At 46.5% G+C, this 22,486-nt stretch overlaps 1 protein-coding gene across 1 annotated transcript; it reads left to right on the top strand.

Annotated features, from left to right (window-relative positions):
• Nucleotides 1-65: 65 nt before the first annotated feature.
• COTL1 (coactosin-like F-actin binding protein 1) lies at nucleotides 66-19,145 on the top strand. Its single transcript, XM_008947372.1, has 4 exons — nucleotides 66-148; nucleotides 462-544; nucleotides 10,501-10,658; nucleotides 18,622-19,145. Exons 1-4 carry the CDS (start codon nucleotides 72-74, stop codon nucleotides 18,730-18,732), a joined length of 429 nt encoding a protein of 142 aa, XP_008945620.1. The 5' UTR covers nucleotides 66-71; the 3' UTR covers nucleotides 18,733-19,145.
• Nucleotides 19,146-22,486: the final 3,341 nt, after the last annotated feature.

Genomic DNA, 22,486 nt, shown 5'->3' with positions numbered 1-22,486 from the left:
CTCCGCGCCGCTCCGCGCTTTCCCCCTCCCTCCCCTCTCCCCTCCCGGCCCCGGCGCGGCCGGTCGCCCCCATGGCCACCAAAATCGACAAGGAGGCGTGCAGGGAGGCGTACAACCTCGTCAGGGACGATGCCACCGAGGTGAACTGGTAGGTGGCCGCCGGCAGCCCCGGACAGGCGGCGGTGCTCCTCTTGTCTCCCCCCTCCCGAAAGGGTGACTTTTGTAGACCTAGTTTATTCCCCTTCTCCTCTTACCCCTTCCTGGAGGATGTTATTTACGGTACGTTCTTCTCCCCCTCCTCTTTTCCCTTCCCAAAGGGTGGCTGTTAGCTGTACTAGTCCCCTTCCCTTTCCCCCATCCCAAAAGGTGACTGCTAGCTGTACTATTCCCCTTCCCTTTCCCCCTTCCCAAAGGCTGACTGTTAACTGTATTATTCCCCTTCTCTTTTCCCCTTCCCAAAGGGTGACTTTTAAATACAACGGCTCTACAATCGTCCCTGGAGACCAAGGGGTAGACTATGAAACCTTTAAAAGGAAGTGTACAGGTAAGCTCCATCTTGATTCCTTTGGCACCTTACTGGGTTTCTTGCTGCCCGGTGCAAGGGGGGAAGGGATGGGAGAAAACTTGGGTAAACTGGAATCAGTGCTGCCCTGTCCTGCATGATCGGGTTCGTGACTCACTGAAGTCCATAGTCCAGCCAGTCCTTTGTCTCACCCCTAGACTTAAGGTCTTTTGGGGGTTTTTTTTTCCTCCTTTTTGCCCAATTTTTCATGACTTCGTGGTTATAAACAAGACAAAACGCTTGATTAGCAACAGCCTCCTTGTGTAGCATTGCCGTTGCACAGCCAGGACTGTTTGTGTGGCTGAAGTGATGCAGTCACACAGATCGTTCTGCAACAAAGTCCGCCTGCCAATTGTATCCAGAGCACTGAAGTAACTACGGTTAGAAGGTTTGCTCGGATTTTTTAAGAACATGAAACCCGAGCAGAGAGTGGTTATGTGGCTGGAACAATAGAGCCCCGAAAACAATCGCTCCCGTGGTGTTGCACAACCGCAACAGTTGCGGCTGTAGGTTTAAACGTGGCAGTTGATTGTTTAACTGTCGGTGGTAGAACATTAACAGGAGAAACAAAGCTTGGGGGAAATGGAAGTGAAGTGAGGACTATTTCACTTCATCTGATCTTAACTTTTGACGTATTTTAGCAAAGCAGGCTTTGATTTTTCTCAGAATAACTTCCAGGGGGGAATTGTTTAGCTTTGCCTCCTATCTTGGCTGCCATTTAACAATGTCTCCAAGGGACAGATGTGAAGCATTTGGAACTAATCCTGGGCTATAACAAAGTCTTCCTCACTCACCTAGTTACTCCACAATCAAGTACTCTGGTTAACCTGCATTTTTAGAGTTTGGTGTCTGCACTGTGAAGGAACTGTGTATTGAGAAGTCTCTCCCTTCTCAAGGAGGGGCAAGTCCTAGAGGCACTGTAGTGAGAGTTCCACAGCTACTGAAACACCAGTGACTGTCCAGATTGGTCTGTTAAGTCCTAGGGCTTGGCTCTATTTTACTGAGTTGAAGGGAAGAACTCCCAGTAACTTAAATGAGAGCAGGACCATCTCATCAATCAATAAATATCACAGCAGAAAAGTGCATTTTAGCCCTTGGAATGCAGCCACTAAATCAAGGCTGTTCAGACTGCTCTGCTATGACATTTGCAGTGGGGTCTTACTGGGATTTAACACAGCCACTCGTTTCCAGCTGTTCTGGAGACCTTTGCAGGGAAAATACTCAGAACTGGAAAGGATCCTCTTGTAGTTGATGCCAGAAGAGCTGACATCCTGGACTGCAAAAACTCCTTCCCGCTCAACTCTTCTTTAATGGCAACACAGGGATAAAAGCAATAACCTGGCATAGGGGGAAATCCAGGGCTCAGCACTTCTGGAGTTCACGCCAACATTATCTTAAGGGCTAGTTGTTTTCTTGGGAGGTCAGTGGCTTCACTCTCTGAGTGCCACGTTCTCTGTCTCCTCTTGTGACCAAGATAACTGAGCATCTCCTGCGTCCCCAGACATCTGAGGCTTGCAGAGGAACCTTCCCCGTTTATTCTTGTTCCTTGCTTTTAAAGAGACCTTGCCTTATTTTATCTGATTTTTAATGTTTTGTCTGCAGTGGCAGCCTCTCAAGAACAGTTCCTACCTTCCCTTCTGTAGCAAAGGCAATACTTTTATCCAGAGGCTAGGCAGGCAGAGGGGCTTTGGCAGAGAGCAGGCAGCGACTGGGCTGGGTAGGATGAGTGTAACAACTGCTGGAGGCACACACTGCACTTTGGAAATGGCAAGTTTTGTTTTCTTGCCATCATTCACATGTGACAAACCCTTATTTATAAACAGGATATTAAACCAGGCAGAGTTTAAGGAAACCTTGCTTTATACCAGCCAAGTGCCAAGCTGGCTCCAATACCAAAGCATTTTTACAGTGAAAAAAAAAAAGGAAATTTTGCATATTTTGGGCATAAGCAGGGCAAGGAAAGAGTTAAATAAAGGGCATCTGTGGGTAGACTGCGGCCTATTGTTAGCCTTTAATGTGGAACTAAATCCCTTAGAGCTGGGCCATGGCTCCCTTTCCTTTTTCCATCTTTCACTATTCCATCTCATGTGCCGTGGTACGGGCTGCTCCTTGGCAGACCAGGGGCAAGAGGTTATCCTTAAGCCTACCTCTGGAGCACAGCTGTTGGAGGCTTAAAGAGCTAGGCAACCTCAGGTACTGAGTTCTGGTCTCAGTGCTGGAAAGGCTCTTCCTCCACCCACGAGTCACGGTGCAGCAGCTGGGGAAGCCAGAGATGCACGTTTCAGTGCCTCCATCTGTCCAGCAGCCCTTCCCCTGGACCACTGTGGACGTGGTCAGAAAAGGAGGCTCGTGCCAGCAGTGAAGTTAGAGCTCTCTTTTCCATCTGGAAGAAGAGTGCCAAGTGTTACCATGAAGTAGGGCTGGTTCAAATATTTCTACTGAAACAAAGTTGGTAAAAAAGAGTTGGAAGGGATGGGAAGAGCTGCTAAATATTATTCCTTCCTATTGCCACATCTCTCCTGCTCCATACCCCATCTCCTTCTACGTTTTGCTGGAAGGAAGAAGAGCTACTGTCAATGCAAACAGCTTTGGAAACTGTGATTAAAAGATTAAAAAAACTGGCATCAGAATAAACTTCCTTCCTTGTTTTGAATTCCTGTTTTGTGAGAAACACTGCCCTGAAAACCACAAAGTACTGCGACTGCCTCTGGTAGAAGCTGAGCATAATTTGGTGGTTGGAGGTGAGAGCAGGAGCTGGAATTGAAACCCTCAGCGTGCAAAGTGTCACCAGGCCCCTCCGTCAGCTCTTGCTCTGTTCTGCTTTCTGCACCATCTATTTCAGTGCTGTTCTGAGTGGGAAACATCCGAGTCCCCCACTTTCTTTAATAACCATTCTTACTAAAAGCCCTTCAGCATGTGGTACATATTGCTTCCCTCCAGGGCCTTAAATTACAGAGCAGGCTGTGTCAGTGTGCATGAACTCATGTGGCTCTCAGACCAAGAAGGTCTTTTGTACCACTTTGGAAGCCGTTTGCCTGTGGTGGATATCCTGCCTTGTGCAGTGACAGAGGTTAGCACAGGCTGGAGGGGGCTGTTGGGAGCAGGGTTGTGGTTTTGCTTTTTCTTCCCCCGTACATGACCCTTTTCATACAGACCACGGCCCAACCCATTACTGAGTCTGCAAAGCTCCTCGGGGAATGAGAGTGGTTGAGGACAAAGAAAAACAAAGTTGGTCTTTTAAGTAGCAGTATAAAAAGTAGCAGTTTCAAAAGAGGATGTTAGGAACCAGCTCTCTGCAAACCTCCAGCAATGCTCTGTAGGCTGAGCCTGGACCTGCTGCTGCACCCGCTCTGCCTTGGGCAGGTTTCATCACTCTCAGATACCTTCGTGTCCCACAGCCTGGGGTGGAGGCTTCTTCTTCCTAAGCCCTTTACTAAGCTTTGTGGATTAGCAGAGAAGTTTAAGGAACTGTATCATCAACCTATCATCCTTTTCCCACTCTGTTGTTTGGGGACAGCAATTGCAGCTCTTAAAGGAAGAAAAGCTTCTTCAGTGCCCTTTTGTTCAAGGTCCCAGGATCATGCTGCAAACACAGCCTGAACCCTGGACTTCTGCATACCAGTTGCTGTCAAGGTCTGTTCAGGCCACAAGACGACACAAACACTTTTCCTGGGAGGTAGCAGACATTGCTTTAGTCTCAGGAAGTAGTCCTCTCTGTCCTCTAAAGACCAGCCCCAGATGTTCTGAACTCCTCTCCACCAGCCTAGCATAAAGTCAAGTCAAGGAGGCTGGTTTAAAATACTGGCACAGTGAAGTCCTTATATGATTAGGAGGTGGCTTCTGGTGGTACTTCCCCTTGCAGTCCTGTGTGATGACCACCATACATGGCCATACTGGGCTTTGTCTGACACGAGGAGTCTGGAGACCAAAGCTGAGGACGTTAGTTGTGTCAGGGTCATCAAACACACAGTGTAGACACCCCCTGTTGTCTCCTGGCTAAGGACTGTTCTGGTTGGGCTTAACAGCACAGATTACCTCTGCATTAAACAAGGACTTAATTCAAGGCTTTTGATCCATTTTACTTCACAGTTCCAGCTCTTGCCTCTGCAGATGGCGTGGATCCAGGCACAGCATTAATTTGGTGTTTAGTAGGACGTGCCATCGGTACACTGCTACAAAAAACAGCTGAGCTGGTGGGTTCGAAGCCAGAAACACAGATAACAGCTGAAGGTTATTGTACGGAAGGATGTGAAAGCTCTTGTGGGGTTTTTGTTGTTGTTTTTAATTTCAGACTCTCCTCACTTGGCTGGTGATGCTGTAGCTGAGTAGAATGACATACAACTGAGATCCTGAACTCAAAGTCGGGTCAAAAACATCCGCTTCAACTTTTGTGTGTGTCAGCCCCAGCTGACTGCCCGGGCCAGCTTGTCTCTGCTCCTGCATCCCGAGGCAGCAGAGCGTTGCTTTGTCTCTGTCTGGGCCTTGCTTTCCTTTCTGTACAGTGCATATCCTGCCAGCCGGCCACGGGGAGGTCGGAAGACTCTGCTTCCCCCCCATGCCACATGTGAACGGTTGTTTTTCAGTGCATCTCTGACAAAAGAAAGAATGAGCCTTTTATTTGGCAAGCCTCAGTCCAGATAAATAATTGCAGTGACAGCATGAAACGGGAGAGTTATTCGAGTGTCTGAAAAGATCAAACCAAAACCACGCTGTGCATTCAGCACAAGGAAGAACTGAAAATCTTTGGTCTGGAATAAATGCCCCTATAAAATAATTTCTGGTTGACATAAATATTAGGAAGAAAACAGAAATAGAATTGGCTCCTAAGACACATGCAAGCTCTTTGGGGCTTATAACAATTATTGTATAAAGCCTGGCCTGCATATAAAATTTAGGAGCTCAGAGTTGAGAGATCACCAAGATTACGTTGGCACCTTGGGTTGTAGGAAAGATTTGTAAAAATGCTCGAGGACGTATAATGAGATAGGTGCTTATCTGTATTTGGCTACATCTTAAGTTGCTAAAATGGGCTTTGTAAATCAGTCTCCTACTGCTTTTGTTTTTCCTCTTTAAGGCCCCTCTTGCCTGCTTTCCCTTAGTGTCCGAAGGAAGACCTGGGGCTGTGGGTGGCTGCTGGGAATGTCACATTGCCCCTGTGCCCCCCTGCTCGCTGTGAAGGTGCTGGTGGGGGGTCAGCTGAAGGGGCCCCTGTTTGACAGCGATCTCCTGGCTGCCAGCTGGAGCTGTGGCTTAGACTGTCCCTTGCAAAGGACAGGAGGTTGATTTAGGGAATATTCTCGTTCGTTTTTGTGGGATTAATTCATCAGGTTGAGTTCTGCTTGGAAATAGCACCTCTTTGCATGCTGTTTGGTTTTGTGATGCCTAATTCAAATAGCATGGCTGGGGGGCTGCATTTCACCAGCCTGTGCTAGGTGTAAGAGCAGGTAAGAGGGTTACATCTTTTGAATTCACTTTGTTTTGGGGCCTGCTTGGCCCTTACTTTCAGACAACTGATGCAACCAGTCCTTCCTTCAGGGAAGGGGAACAAAGACAAGCTGGATCCCCTGTTTCCTCCCACTCTGCCCCCCTGTATATGCCCAGGGCAGGAGAGAGACTACTACAGAACCACAGTCACTGGGGTAGCAGCAACTCATTCTGATGCAATGCTGCTGGTGGCTTCCCTGGACCAGAGAAAGCCAGAGAAGTCGTGTGGGATGATCCTCCCCATGCCCTTGTGTCCCAAGCACCCTGTACTCACGTCGGGCAGCCTGGGGTTGCATGGAAAAGGTTTGGTGCCCCAGCTGCAGCTGCGCTTCTGGTCCTGAGCTCAGACATTCAGTAGCTGGTTTAGGTGATGTAATGGCCATGTCTGCATGGTGCAGGGCAGCAGCAGTGCCTCAGAGATAGACAGGCTTCAGGATGGGGTTAAAGAGTGGAAAACCAGTCTAGTGAGAGGTAGGGAAGGTTTTCTGTCTGCACTTCTAGCCACGGGACCACAGGGGTGACTGAAGAGGCAGAAAATTGACAAATTAATCTAAAATGAACCTAATTAAAACAAACAACATAAATCCTTCATGAAAGCTGTCACGTGCCATCAGTAATTCATTGCTGGGCAGAACACAAAGGCAGATCATTCCATGGGCTGCCTTGCTGGACGTGACCTTGACTGAGCAGGCAGGTGAAGCTGGGAGCAGTGGTGGCCTTACCTTGGCCACGCAGAGCCCTAAGACTCAGAACCATGAAGCTTTTGACAGTGTGTTTCTTTCCTGCAGCTATTATCTCCCCCTGATGAGTCAGTGCATTTTAATCTGATGGGGAATTTTTTAGTTCAGCTGAACCAAAGGGTTTGAGTGGATGAAAAAGAGGTGAATACCATCAGGGAAATCTCTGCAGCTTGGCATCAAGCTTTGTTGACAGCCAAGGGAAGCTTAATCAGTATATTTGGAAAATCCTTCCTACTGATAAATAAATGATTTGGAGAAAATTCCTAAGTGATGGCCATTAAGGCATTGGTTGTACTTCTCATTGTTTGTGGAGGCCCATTGTCAGGCTGTACAACAGTAGTTAAAGGAGTAGTGATATTAGTAGGAATTAATGTTGTTAATGCCTACTGTTTATAACTTGTGAGATCACCTCAAATAAAGCTGTTATTTCCATTCTACCCAGACCTAGTATTTGCTTCTCTTTGCCCTGAAATTCATGGCTTAGTGACTAGGAAGGTGGTTGTGCAGAGCTGGGCAGGATTTCCTCTTTCAGAGGGACATCTGCCATCTCCCTAGGATTTGTTACACTCCCCCAAGCACCCAGCAAATTCCTAAAACCACCCTGAGTGTGTCTGTGTGCAAAGGGCTTGTGGGGAGGTGTGTGTGGATATTAATGCCTCGAGATTTCTCGAGTTGTTGGCACTGATGGCATTGAGGATTCCAGCACAGCAGCGAGGGGATCTGGCAGGACAGAACTAATTAACTGTGAAAGAGGAAATCTGGGAGCATAAAAGAACTTGCATTTTGATCCCGTTATCACTCTGAACATGCTTCAGACTAATTGTGAAACTCAACCACTTCTGCTCAGGGATTTTGACCTGCAGTTGGCAGGGCTCATATCCAGGCTGAACCCTCCACGGCTGTCCCTGTTGTCCTTTTAGGAAAAGAGACATGCTAATTGCTAAGGGCTCCAATTCACATTCCCTCTTGGCTTTCTCTGCAGCTGCTGAAGTGCTCCTCAGCTTCTGCACTTCACAGACTGGCACATCAAGTTAAAGCATCACGTATTGGGAGTTTATATTAAACACACTGGGCTGAACGTTGTGGCAGCTGAAGAGCCTGCTCTGCCTCCTCTGGGGGTACAACCTCCACGGGGAGGCAGGAGGAGAAAGCACACAGCTCGGGTGTAACCCTTCAAGCCCCAAAGGTAAACCACCCCCAAGTAAATCCTGCCCAAAATGGTGACTCAGAGCCCCACATCTAACCTCAGGTGCTCAGTAAGCTTATTGGGACTTAACATGATGAAGTAAGAGTTGCTCATAGTCACTTAGTAGGTGATCTAGCAGCTCAAAGCCCATGAGAAATTGCTGGGTTTGGCTCTGTGCAGTGCCACGGATGAGGCTGCTTTCAGACAGCACAGAAAAACACTCAAACTCTTCTGCTGAGAAGGAAATCCTGCTGCTGCCAGGGAGCTGTGGGTTCATGTCCAGTTAAAGTTCATGCTGACAGATAAATTCCTTCAACCTCCTTTCCACACTGCTATGAAAAAGCACTGAAGAAAAATTTGGAATTCTTCACCTTCACTATATTTTGGCATTATATTCATTATAAAGGGGCATTTTTGAAATCTGTAACAGCCTTTGGTGGAAGGGGCAGGGATGAAAAACCTACATACTCAAGGTGGAAAGAGACGGGTCCATGGGAAGGGCTGTGGCACAGTTACAGTGTAGTGGGGGCCAGGACTTGGTGACATTAAAGTGCCTTCCAGCCCTGTGTTCCCATAGGAACCCCAGCACAATTCTTAGCAGAGTGTGGCCTCCTTTACTGGCAGATCTGGGAAAGCAAGGTTTTTTCACAGAACTGTTAATAGTAACGTTAGGGGATTTACTGTCTCTCTTCACCTTGGGTATTTCCTGGCTGTCGGTTTGTTTATGCTTCTAATCAATCTTGGGAAGAGGATTTACTGGCAGAAACAGGAGTCTCTCCGTGTGTTTCTTGTGCTTGCCAGGAATAGGTTACCTGAGAGAGAAGTTTTGTTTGCCTGCACCTTTGAGATGCATGGTTTCCTCCCAGATACACATGTTGATTTTATTTCTGAGTAAGATCTCTTCCCTTCTCTTTGTTTCAAGTTTGAAATCTTCAGAGAGGTTTGTTTTCAACACTGGACTGGCTCACACTCCCCACATACATTTTCCCTTTTCCCCCGTAGTCCTCTATCAGTGGCAAAAAAATACAGAGAACAAACCAGGGAGAGCATGGGGTGGGGGTTTCAGACTTAAAAACTTATCTTTTATCAAGAGGAAGTTGTCTTTATTCACACTTTGGCAAAACAAAACGTTAAGGAAGCTCTGAGATCTGTCAGATTCCAGAGAAAATCCCTCTTTTTTTTTGCAATGATTTTTAGCAGCTTAAATTTTTAGGGATGAGCAATTTAGAGTTGCTTCTACCCTTACCCTGGAGCTCCTGAGGCTGTCCTGACCATCCCTGGAGCGTGCTGTAACATATCCAAGGATGAGGATGTTGGCAAACGTTGCTACACCTGGAGCCTGTGTTCTCACCTGGCAGTAGTCAGGACAGCAAATAACCCACTCTAAAGCATGTTGAACTGGTCACAACAAGTGTAACCAGGATTAGCACGGTTCTTTTCCAGCAGCAAGTTTGCTCTTCTATTTTGAGTCGTCTCATTTGATTTAGAAGGTCTTGAGTGACCTATAACAGATGAAGTAGCTATGATTAGGTATATTCCACGATTGCACAACTGTCCATCTGCTCTGCTTTTCTGCCAGTCCTGGCTGAAAGCTCCAACGTCACGCATGCCACCAGGGCTGGGGATGTGAGTGGATGGTGTCACACGCTTGCTGAGTGCCTGTGATCGTGAAGGCGTCCAACTGCCTTGGTTTATGAGTCACCCTGCAAGGGAGGAACGAACTCTCCGAGACAAGGAGCTGACAAGGTTTTTACACACATGGCCAGACTAAAGAAGTGCAGTCTGGAGAGATACAGCAAAAGCCAGCTGTGAAACAAAGATCTGAACAGTTCTGAAAGCCAAGGCCTTTCTCTACAGGGCTTCAGAAGAAAAACAAATCTGGGGAAGTAATTGCAGATTCTTCTTTTGCTCCTCCTTCTCCCCTCTTTCTTGTAAACTCCTGCGTCAAGTGAGCCAGAAATGTGGCTGAAGGGAAGGTGGGGAAAGGATCAAATTTGCACAGTGACCAGTTGCTGGGTATGTGTTATAAAATGTGACCCAAATCACAGAGTGTTTTGGGTTGGAAGGGACCTTAAAGATCCTGCTATCCTGTAAGAAAGAAAGAGACACTGGGAAATCACTTTCTTCCCTTCTTGGCCAGTGACCTGCAGATGAATGATCTGGCTGAACGTGTAACTGGGGCTAGCTCTGTGCTCTTGAATTACTCGTTGACTGTATTTTAGCCATTTCCAGACTCACTAGCAGCACACTAACGTGGGGTGGGGTGGGAGGCACCACCAGTTTCCTCCCAGTAACTCAGAGCACCCCAGGGAGAGGCAGACCTAACACTGGCAAAGTGCACCTTGCAAGCAAAGGGCATGAGCAAAGCCCCTGTATCGCCCTGTTAATCCTGAGCCACGTTATTGTAGCACAGGATCAGTGCCTGGGCTTGATCTTTAAGCTGAGAGCAACAGCCTCCCCCTGGAAAATGGCAAGGCAGGGATGTTTCTGGGTTTAATCATTGTATCCTCTCTGCTCTGTCTCTCCAGATGACGTGCGATTGTTCGGCTTTGTCCGATTCACCACCGGGGATGCCATGAGCAAGCGAGTCAAGTTTGCCCTCATCACTTGGATTGGGGAGGATGTCAGTGGCCTGCAGAGAGCCAAAACTGGGACCGACAAGACCCTGGTCAAAGAAGTAGTACAGGTAACCTCTTCCTTCTGCTTCTAACCACCTGCTCTTGGCGCTTTTCGCTCCACAAACAGCGGGAGGGGAGAGAGGGGGAAGGATTGGATCATCCTTCAACCTAGGAGTTAATCCTTTAAAAAGAAGACAGTTTCCTATTGCCTGTCTTCCTGCTAGGAAGACTTAACATCTGCCCTTTGAGCACTCAGGCATAAAGAAGCATCTCTGAGCTTTAGGCAGTCTTAACTATTTAATGAGCTGGGAATATCTGCCCTCCCCAACTCACCACCATTAAGATATTTCCCATCTCCTTCCTTGATATGGAAATAATATAATATGGAATGGTAGGGAACAAGGCAATATTAAGTTAAGTAGGTAAAATTAAACAGAAAAACCCACGCCCTTGTTTAAACTTCTCTTGAGGCCTTTTGTGTCTGCACAATGAATTCATGGACCTAATCAGCTAAAGTCTGAAGTCCCTATCTCTACCAATTAACCAACAGCTCTTAATAGCTAACTAGATTTGAATAGTCTTCTGTTTGGCATTGGGCGTATCAGGGAAAAGGAGAAATGTGCTTAGTACACACCTTGGAAGGGCTTCACCCAAATTGGGTGCTCTGGGCTGGACTCACTGTGGGATCCAAGCTCAGCCTAAGTGAGTGGAAACAAGCAACAGCCATGAGAGAAGGGAATTAAGGAAGGCTGAAAAGAACTGCTGCCAGAAAGCTGACTTTAACAGAGAAGATGCTAATGGTGACCATGTTTCCTCTGCAGAGGTATTCAAAGCAAGATTAGCTCTTTCAGCTAAACCTTGGGCCACCTCTCCAACACCTATGAAATGGTCTTTTCTTATGTGCTTAGAGAGCAGGCTGACCCCTGAAATAATGTCCCTCAGAAATTGTGTTCTTGCCTAGGTAAAGAAAACTCCCAATAAGACAATATGAAAGGTAAGAATGAAATCCCCCTCAGTTCACTGGTAGTTTGATATAGAAGATTATATTTAGATGAGAAGTATGAAGAATATAATAAATTCTTAATCCTTCCAGAAGATCAGCACTGGAGCTAAATATTTCAAAATGACAACTATGCAGAGGGACCCAATGAAAAGCAACTTCCCTAATGACACCTGAGAGAGAGGAAAGCAAAGCTCTGTTCACGTGAAGCAGCTGAACCTGGGCAATTGTAGCTGGAGATGAAATTATAGAGTGCTAGTGACTGACTCATAGAAGAGTCACTAAACCCAAGATTTTTTTAAAAAAAGATGTTTAGACAATTTATTCCTGTTGAGTTGGAGAGCATTCCTGAATGCTGTTCTAAGATCTGTCCCTCAGGTCTGTTCCATATAATTTGCAATTTCCCTTGTTTCATTGTTGATTAGAAGTCTGTATGAGTTAATAATTGGGTGGAATGTTAACTGCTCTTGGCTGTTACTTAAAAGCTTTCATGTTCCAATTAATCTGTACTACAATATGAAAACAATACAACTTGGCCTTAATACACTTCTATTGAGCAACCATGTCTACAACCTGCTCCAAAGCACTTCTGAAGGGTTTCAGATGTCATTTCCTTCCCATAAGAAATTCTCTTGGCAACTATTTTGAATAGTTCTACGTGTGCAACTGAATCCCTCTGAGTGGAGTGGGATAAAAGCAGAACTATTTTCTTCTTTGCATGCACGTAACCTTGCACATAATCTGTCAAAACAAGAGAGGACAAGAAAGTCCAACTGAAATTTAGTGGAGGGAATTTATCCCAGAGCTATTTCACTCTTACTAGTTTTCTTGACCTTCAAGTACATTCCCAGTCACCTCACTGCTTCTGATCTCAGACTGTTTGAGATGTGAGCCAAAGGTAGAAAAACATGGTTGGTTGTTTGCTGTAACATTTGCAAAAGCTAACTGTGGCTCTTTATTTAAGCCCAAAGCTCCAGTGTGAGGGAAGCCTTGCTTTATATTCTCTGCTGTGTTGCAGACACATTGATGAGCTATGGTTGAGCTCTGCTCAAAGCTGAACACCAATAAATGTTGTTCTTCCACTGAGACACTCAAAGTGAAAGATGTTCAGCTTGAATACTGCCTAGCAAGCCAAACCCACCGTGTTGCTTCTGCAGAATAAAGACTGTTCACACATGGTGATTAGTAATGGTCTCCTGGAAGCACCTGCCATAAGGAAAACATAGGGGATATTAACTTTTGAAGAGCAGATTATGGGCTGGTGAACAAAAGGATGAAATATGACAAAGCTGGGTTGCCCTGGCTTTTGTATTCCTCCCTTGGAAGGGGGAGCAGGTGCTGGGAAATCCACAGGGAGGTGGCTTGGGAAGCAGTGCTGATAGTCAGTGGAGGAGGCTGCCAGAAAACCTCTCGGGAAGAAAGGACAATTGATTTTTAGCTGTAATAACTGTAAAATCACAGGGATGGATCTCAGCTGGTGCAAACAGCCACGGTTCTCCTGATTGGTATTAGCTCTGAGTCAGGTCTTCTTGCTTATTTTGGAACTATCCTTATTGCTTATTTCATGTTGTTAGAAAGTGAGTTTTGTATTTATTGTATTTATTTGGGGCTGTAGAAAAATGCATTTTGCATTTAAGGAACATACCAGGTCCTTTTTTTTCCACAACCATTTGTTTTTCTTCCTTTCCTCTTTACCTCATCTGGAAATCTGGGATCAAGCCTGTGACTTGGTCCAAGGAGTTGAGCTGAGAGCAGGTTAGAAGTAAGGCCAGGATGGGGAACAAGTATTTCTCTGTACCTGCTTGAGGGTGTAGCCAAGTGCTAATGTGCAGAGACCTTCCTGTGTAAATGGAGACACTGGGTAAGGTGAAGCACTGCCTCATCTTTTCTCCACTGAGGTTCTGTCTAGGCCAAGGACAGACCTGTAGGGCTGGGAAATAGTAGCACACAATGTCCCCTGCTCTGCAGCCTGTAGCTGAAGGGGTTTGGGAGCTGATTTCTAGTCTAAACCTAGACTTAGAATGATCTAAACTTCACAGCTGGGGAACTCTATGAAGCAGTAAGTCTGGATGACTTAAACTACCAGGCTGCATCTCTGTTGTCATCAGCAGTAGTGTGTCTTCTCCTGTGCCTGTGGGTGAACTGGCAGAGGTTTGCAGTGAGCCACACGTGCTGCAGAACCCACAGCACCTGTGTCCTCTGAACAACTGGTGCCAAAGTGCTCAGGTTTTGATGTGAATGCTGAAGAACCAACAACAGGACTTGGTTTTTCTCTGAGTGTTGCTTCCTCTCTGTGAACTTGTGGCCCATCATGACTGCATTTCCTACCAGGAGATTTTAACCCCTCCTTAGGCAGCATGGAGGTCTCTTTCCTGATGGGACTGAACTCCCCTGCAAGGCTGTCTCAGCAAAGAGACTGCCCAGCTTTTGCCAGTTTGTTTTATTTTCCATGAATTTTGACTCTTCTCTGTTTTCTTCAGCACTCCTACCCCCACAAAGTCATGTGCTCTATTATTGGCCTAAATCATATTCAGGGTAAAACAGCCCTGCTCCTGTGAGCAAATATTTGTGGCATTTTATTCATTATTTTTGGTGAGGAATTTGCCTGGCTTTAGTGCTATCAACAAGTTTACTGAGTGCCTGCTTTGAAGCTCATGGCCAGATCTTTTTTTGTTACCTTTCCCTTTTCCTCTGGATTTCTCACTGCGCTGATGTTGGTACCTCATCAGGGAGGACCCACTTGTGGGGTTGCTGTTGCTGGTCCTGGGACAGATACAGCTCCTATAACCCCATGTATCTGCACTAAGTTTCTCGTGTTAAGTAGGGTGGCCTCCACAGAAGATGGTTTGATGGCTTTGTTAGAGGCAGTCAGAAATCAAACTCATGGTAATGGCTGTGTCACGGTGGCTTTGAGACAATCTTTCTCAGGAGGGTGAGTGAGATCCTGCTCAAAAGGCAAACAGAATTGTTCTTTTTGACTGTTTTTCCCATTCTGGTTTACTGTAATGACTGTACCAAATGGATATGGACTTACAAGAACTCCTAGTCCTAGTCTAGAGAAGGTGGTAACTCTGTAAGTAACTTCCTCAGGCCAGAATAAGCAGCTCCTCATCACCCCACGTCTGACACACCAGCCCTGTGACTTTTCCAGTGGGAAGCAGCACAGATAGGAAGAATTTGCAGATCAGCTGAAATGTAGCTCCCATTGCTGGGACATTGCTTTGCCAGAGGTTTGGGCTTACTTCTCCCTGTGGCTGGAAATGGTCCGTGTAAAAATTGGCAAGGAGTAAATGTAGAGAGAAGGGTTTTGTTGATAGCCTGGATTCTGACAGGCAACCACAGGACCAGGCTTGGTGTAGCCAGAGTAGAGTAGAGGGCAGAGGTACTGTATTGCTGGTCCGTGTAAAAATTGGCAAGGAGTATATGTAGAGAGAAGGGTTTTGCTGATAGCCTGGACTCTGACAGACAACAACAGGACCAGGCTTGGTGTAGCCAGCATAGAGTAGAGGGCAGAGGTACTGCATTGTTACAGGCACTTGCCACTTCATAGCTCTCCTTGTACTCAGAGAAGCCCTGCTAGATACACACCCCTGCTACAGCCACAGGACATGTCCTTTCTGCCCCAGCACCCCAGGTCTAGGATTCATACCATGCTGGAAAAGAAAGATGGGAGATGTAATCTCCTCTGTACTGAAAATAAGATGACCCATGGATGGGAGTGGTGACGTTAAGCACAGTGGAACTGAGGATTTTGAACATCTGTGGAGGCTGCTGCAAGCCCCAGTGTAAATAAAAGCACAAGAAGCTGCTTAACTACCTGGCACCATCCCTGGCTGCTAAGAACCCAAGTGGCTGCAGACGATACAAGGATTTTCCTCCTGGCTTCAGGCCTACCCATGCTGGGATTTATAAGGGCCTCTGCAGACCTTATGGTACAGTATCTGCACCAGGCAGATTTTCTCTTGGCCAGCTTAGGGAAATTTTATGGCCCCATATGCTAAACATTCAGAGCCTGGAAGAGGAGGAAAGTCTACTCCACCCATTTTTTCCCCCCATAAAGTTGTCTGGGCTGAGCTTGCTGTACAAATTCCACACTTCCCAGGGAGAGATGCAGGCTCACTTTTTGCAGTCTGACCTGCATGGTTGGAGCCTTTTCTTTCTGTAATGCTGCACAGAGATTGACACGGGAGGCTGGATTGCAAAATTGTGACCCTCTGCTACTTAGGCTCAAAGAGAAGCACGTGCTAGAAAGGTGTATTGAAGAACCATGAGTAAATCTTACTTTTTAGTGCTCAGTAATTTGAGAGGCAAAGCAAAGAGGCTGTGGACAATGTTGTGTCCTGAGAGTGATAAAGATAAATGGCATCGTTGTTCCTGTTATCTGGAGGCTGCTGGTGGTTCTGGGGTGAATACAAAGGCTAGAATTCAGCAGGGCTCCCTGTGGTTGTGGAAAGCTTCAGGGCAGGGGGAGGAGAACACAGAAGGAAGTGGAGGATGTGAAGATGCAGGTCAGTAAAGCAAGGCCCCAAGCATCGTTTGTGCACTGTGCCTCAGGCAGCTGTAACTTCTGCAGTTCCCTTGAGAGGCCTTAGATACTGGTATGTGTGAGAGAAGAGAAAGCAGGGACTTGCCCCAGCCCAGGCCTTTAAGGGCAGACAGGAAATCTGGTGGCAGAGCAGAATCTGGCTGAAGTTGGATGCCTGGTGGCATTGCTGTTAGCTGTTTGGAGCTAGGGTTTTTCCTGGTGCCATGCAGGAGCTGGATTGCTATGACCAGTTATTTATAATTACAGGTGACAGTCACACCAAATAATAACTATTGCCTGGTCCAGCTGACATCAGGCCCAATTAAATCATGTGGGAGTAGTTCAAACAGTGAATTCAGAGTGATGAGGAAGACTATGGCTGAAGGAGGGTCAAGCAGGATATTGAAATCAGGAGTTCCAGGCAGCAAACTCACCAAAAGAATCTTCTCCCCTTGGGACCAGGCTTGATGAGACATCATGGTGGGCAAGAGCCAATGCAAAGAACTGAAGAAGCCCCTGATAGCACCTGCCAGCAGAAAGGAATAAAGCAAAGAGTTATTAATAGCAGTGACCCAGATTGCACTACGAGGCTACAAATCTGGCACAAGAGGTGGCCCAGTCAGCTAAGAGGATCTTTAGGAGTGGCTGGGAACATAACCCATCTGGCCACTGCCTGGGGAGATTGTTCCACCCTCCCAAGGTGTTTCGGTGGCACTGACATGAGAGAGGGGCTGGTGCCCACAGATCATCACCCAGAAATCCTCTGGCTAACTGTGGAGTTTGACATGTCATTTAGTTCCCCTCTGCTCATGCGTGGGTGCAGTTGCAGTTCTAATTTCAGCTCCAGCTGGATTCTGCTGAGTGGCCATTGAAGGAAATTCTCCCTGCAGTGATAAAATGCACCCGTTTTTCATACAGTCCCTCTCAGAAGTTATTTCATGGGCCTGCCTCAGTTCTCACTGGTCAGGGCAAATGCTAGCACTCAATTTGGGGAGTCCTGGAGAATCTGATTCCTGAGGTGGGAAAAATTTGCTAAACCTGTTAGCACACAGAAAAGAACTTGAAAAGGCTCAGCTCAAAAAGCACAGAGGCAGCATGCCTTGGTAAGCATCAAATAGTTGAAAATCATTTGTTAGGTCTTAGCCAGAGCTTTGCTTTGCAAAAATCTCACACAGGAGATCTGGAAGTAGGACACTTGTGAGCATGACCAAATATGATGTTTTGAGCAGTTTGCCTCTTCAAAAAACGATTTTTTTTCTCTAAATAAACAATTTCTTACCCCTTTTCCCTGAACTCTGCTAAGACATGGACGAGTGCCTGTAATGTCTGTCTGTCCTCACACCAGAGAAGCCAGGCACTGAACCACAGAGCAAAATGGTGCTGTGAGGCTGTTGTTATCCTTAGGAGTTTGTCTAGCTGCTGCTGAACTGAAGCAGAGCAGATGAGGCCTCTCGTAGCTGCTGTGAGCATTTTTCCCCCTTCAGCAACTCTGGAGGATTTCCTACAGTGTGAAACAGGATCAGCTGCAGCCAGGGAGCCTGGCGTGGGGGAGGGAGCTGGTTTGCTCTCCCTTCCTTCTTCCACTGCATGAAAAGAGGTGCTGAGGCTCTTTCAAGCTGAATCCTTCTCTGCCCCCTCCTTTAGCCGACTCTGATCCCAAACGGAGACCCTTGAGATGCTGCCAAATAAAGAGCTCTCCCATGGCTCTGAGTCTGAAACCAATTAGAACCCCCCCTCCACGGTCGTGCTGAGGCTGTTCCAGCGCCAGGGAGACCCAGACAAGATGACTGCTTCTCTCTCAAAGCATCACCTCATTCTCCCAGGCAGCCTCTGTCACCTTTCAGGGCACTCAAACTGCCCAGGGAGCCAAGTACCAGAGCTTTCCTGAGACATTGCAGCAGGGCTGTTGGGATTATAATTCATGGTTTTGGTCATCAGTTTGCCCCTGGCCCCCCAGAGTGCAGTGGATGTTTGTGTTTTTCGTGCTGTCTGAAAGCTCTGTGGGTTGGAAGGAAGGGGAAAACACGTGCAGGGTTTTCAGTAGAAAAGTATGATACTGCAGTGTGCTGTGGTGTAGCACTGTTCTCCTTTTTTTTGGGAGAAGGGTCTAAAAAACAGCACAGATAGGATTAATGACTTGCCCACGATTATGCTGAGTGGCAGTGGCAGTTAGAAAGTCAACAGTTGTGAGCTTTTTAGTTTGCATACTGCTTAGGAAACCTGACTTAATGTAGCCCTGTGCATTTATTGCTAGGAAGAATTGTTGCATAGGGTAGGATTTGGTCTTGCAACTGTGACTGTAGAATTAGACACATAAAATTTTCCCTGGTTAAGTCTTGGGTTTTGCCATCACTAGTCTTCATCCACTACTTTCTATTTATCATCCCTACCAGAGTAGATCAGGGGATGCAGCTCATGCAGCCATGGAAGCTGGATAACCCACCTTTACTCAGGTACAGGGACAAGTATTCCCTTTTTTAACAGTCTTCTCCTTTATCTCTTGCAGAACTTTGCCAAAGAATTTGTGATCAGTGACCACAAAGAGCTGGATGAGGATTACATCAAGAATGAGCTGAAGAAAGCAGGAGGGGCTAATTATGATGCACAGACTGAGTAAAGCAGGGACCTCCTGGCACCACCACCTGGATCTCAAAGGGAGGGGAAAGGCACAACCAACTAACACAGCCAAGAGATGAGGCCACTGAAACCCCCAGCTTTCTGTGTCTGCACCTAAGAACTCCCTTTCTTTGCATACAGTGGACTTTTATTTTCCATTCCACCTTACAAAACATCCCTCTCTGGGGTTCTGTTTTTCTTTTTTTCCCCATTTTTTTTTTTTACTCATAACTCTGTCCATGCTCTCACATCTGTGGAACTTAGGTTTGGCTCTGCTTTGGTCCTGTTCAGCATTGTGTTTCTAGAGGCTTGCCACTGTGTCCTTCTTCCTGTGCGTGCGTGTCTGTGTGTTGTAGTTGGGCTCAACCTGGTCTCTGAGGGGAGAAAGTTTTGAGGGAGTTCTGAATACTGATTAAGTTGTTTTTTTTTTTTACAATTTATTCTGACTGATATTTTTGGGAACAATTTTTTTTCTTGTCGTAGGCTCAGATCAACTTGAGTTGACTTAATTTGAATTTGGATTGAATTGTCTAAGCTTAAATGTCCAGCTGAGGTGTTAGTTAACAGCTTAAACAACAAAGTGAACAAACAAAAAATTATTTGATTCTTCATAAATGGGAAAAAATTTGCCTTAAACCTTGCTTGACAGTTGCTATGCTACGTGCTGCATCTCTATCCCTCCCTCTTAAAAATAAGATCCAGCTTGATCCGAATGTGGGGGGGCTTGTTGATTTTTGGAGGTATCATGGCACAGTCAACTGAGGGGCTTAGAAATGTGTGGACACTTGGTCACTATTTTGTGTACGTTGGTCTCTGGGTTTGTATTTGACCTTCCTAATGCTGGGGCTCAGGAGGTGAAACTGAAATGCATAGATTTCCTTTTGAAATGATGTCTGCAAAAATAGCAGCCGCTGAATCCTAGCAGCCTCCTCTGCCCATGTCCCCCCCCTCTGGTTTTTCTGAAGTTCAACACAACATCTTCAGACATTGGGGCCTTCAGGCAGTGAACCATCCTGCAGCTGTGACTGAGGAAGGGAGCACGGCAGCTCTCACATTTGGGGTGTGAAACCTTCAGCAGCACACACCCGGAGATAATCTGGGCACAGTTTGTTTGGTACCAGACTCTTTGTTTGGGGGGCTTCTTTGTATGGCTTTTTTTTTTTTTTCCCATCAAAGGTAATTGCCTCCAGAATTATGTGTGAGGGGGGAAACTGTGTTGTACTGGGGCTTGGGAGGGAGTGCTACAAACCCATTACAGAAATAAATGTTTTTCAAGAACAGTTCTCAGCGACTTCGTCGTTCTTTTACCTTCCCTGCAACAACGAGCCTATATTTAGGAGGTCTCTTAATCCTGGGTATAAGGCTTTGAGCTCTTGCAATCTTGGGGCTATTAGGAGAATTAAACACTGGCTTAAATGTAAAATGATCTCAGTGCCTGCAGCCCTTGCCTGCTCGTCTCTGCTCTGAAAGGCAGAGGTGACCACAGTGCATCTGACACACTTTTTGTTCAGCAGCTCTACATCTAAATTTCCAGCACCCAAGTTCCAAGTGGGAATTGTAATTAGGTCAAAGAGAATTTCACACCCACATAAAGTAAATGTAGAGAGGTCAGGGTAAGATTTGGGAGCAAGAGCGACACTTTCAGAGTGAAGTTTTACAGCCTCCTGCACAGGGTTACACGGGGTGTTACAGTTCTGGGCTGAACTTACTAAAACTTGCCCTGAAAGAAGGGAAATGGTTGGGACTGACAGTAGGAACAGGCATAACCAGTGAGAAGGAGCTTTGCAAAGAGCTTGTGATGTTGAGGTTTTGCCTGACTCTTTCAGTGACCATGCTAAAGCTTTGTCTGACAGCTTTGTGGGGTGCTGAGACAACAAACTCATACTGAACCCCATACTCCACACACCTCTGTGGTGTACTGGCACATGTGGTCCCATTTTGCCCACAGGAATATCAGCCTTGCAGTTGCTAGTACAGGAATTGCATAAATCATAGAATTACAGAATCATAAAAACATAGGCTCATTCTGGTTGGAAAAGACCTTCAAGATGATCAAGTCCAACTGTTAAGCCAGCACTGCCAGGCCACCCATAAACCACGTCCCTCAGCACCACATCTACATGTCCAATGAGCAACATGAGCTACAAATGAGAAAAAAGGAAGAGGAGAAATTACTCATTTGTGATAAGACATCAGGATAAATCCTTATGGAAAAAAATAGCCTAATGAATGATACTAATAACAGAGAATTAGTGGGGGTTTGTTTTGTTCCCAGCCTCAATTTCATCTTCTCAGGCAGGCTACCTAGTGATACCATCTTGCTAATGCTCTGAAGAACTTTGTGGGGAAAAAAACAGGATGAGATGTACAAAAGCATTGCTGATGGACTGTCTCTGGCTTCACTGGAGCACAGTTGGGTTGGTTCTGAAAAACCCACAGGGGAGCCCTTGTTTGTATGGTCCTGTTCCTGTAACAACAGCCAAATTAATCAAGCCCGTGCTTGTCAAACCCTCAGTCAAACAGATTATCTTTGTCACCAAGAATGTCTTGGGAACACACCCAGCCCCGACCCCAGGCCATGCAGCTGAATGCACATCCCAGGTGGCTGCCAAGGAGTGGTTGGGGCAAAACGTGTCTCAAGAATTCCACGCTTCCCTCCCTCTCATCGCTCCTGTAAGAGTAAGCTGAATTAGACATTAAATGGCTTTGTTTTTAAAATGTTGATTATACTTCAGCATTACCAAATGGTCTTAATTTTGCTCAAGAGAGTGACTTGACTTGTGTTATGTAAACCCTTGTCTGTAAGAGGAGCAGCTTGGCTTGTCACAGGGACGCTACGTGCCTGGTGTAACTCATCGGCTGCTCTGCAGGCTAAAACTCCTCTCTGGGGTCTGCTGGTGCTTGGCTGGAGAGGTGTTTACCCCCCTGTGTTTGCTTGCATTATCCTTCCTGCTTAATAATTAACAACACAAGAAACAATCGACAGCAATTGAGCAGAAGACAGACTGGGACATGGAGAGTGAAAGAGTCTGACTGGTTATTTGTGGTGTGTTTGGGATCTCGTGCTTGGAATATCACAGTAGCACGCCATAAACTGGCTCTGTTTTAAGACTCCAGACCTCCTCAGTACCATCCTTCACAGCACACCAGTGTAGCTGAGTGTCTGAAAGTGCCTGATGCTCTGATCAGACACATTAGAGACTCTACTATGTCCTGTATTCTGCACCCAGCGTGGTGGAGACAAAGAAAGAATGAAGAATAGTTGTGTTTTCTCTAATACTTCCCATCAGGAGGTCTCAGTGTGTTTCAGAAAGATTAGTATAAACCAGACCATGCTGTCATTCCTGGAGCACAGTACCCTTCTTTAGGAAAGGGCCTTTTACCATGGAATTGAAGCAGGAACAGCAGCCCATGTGTAGCAGGGCCCCAGAGCCCAGCCTGGGGGTCAGCCTCCTAACACAGGCAGTCCTCACCTTATCAGAGCAGCGCTGATAACGCTCTCTCCTGGCATTCCTCCTCATGACTGTAGGAGACATGAGCATCTTTTCCATTTTTACTGGAATTTTTCTATGGTGGGGTGCTCTGTTTCGTGTCCATTCAGCATTCAAAGCCTGGCTTTGCCTTATCAGCCCTTTCATCAGGCTTTGAGACCCGCTGCTCCTCACGGGCTGGTGGGCTGTGGGACAGGAGCCTGGGGTGTCCCTCACACAGCTCTGGGGAGCTTTGCTGTATGTTGGGGCTCGGGGGGACATGCT

Source organism: Merops nubicus, unplaced genomic scaffold (genome assembly GCF_000691845.1).
Source record: "Merops nubicus isolate BGI_N331 unplaced genomic scaffold, ASM69184v1 scaffold24449, whole genome shotgun sequence".
NCBI classification, from domain to species: domain Eukaryota; kingdom Metazoa; phylum Chordata; class Aves; order Coraciiformes; family Meropidae; genus Merops; species Merops nubicus.
The sequence above is the reverse complement of the archived record's forward strand: the minus strand, read 5'-3'. Positions and strand labels throughout refer to the sequence as shown.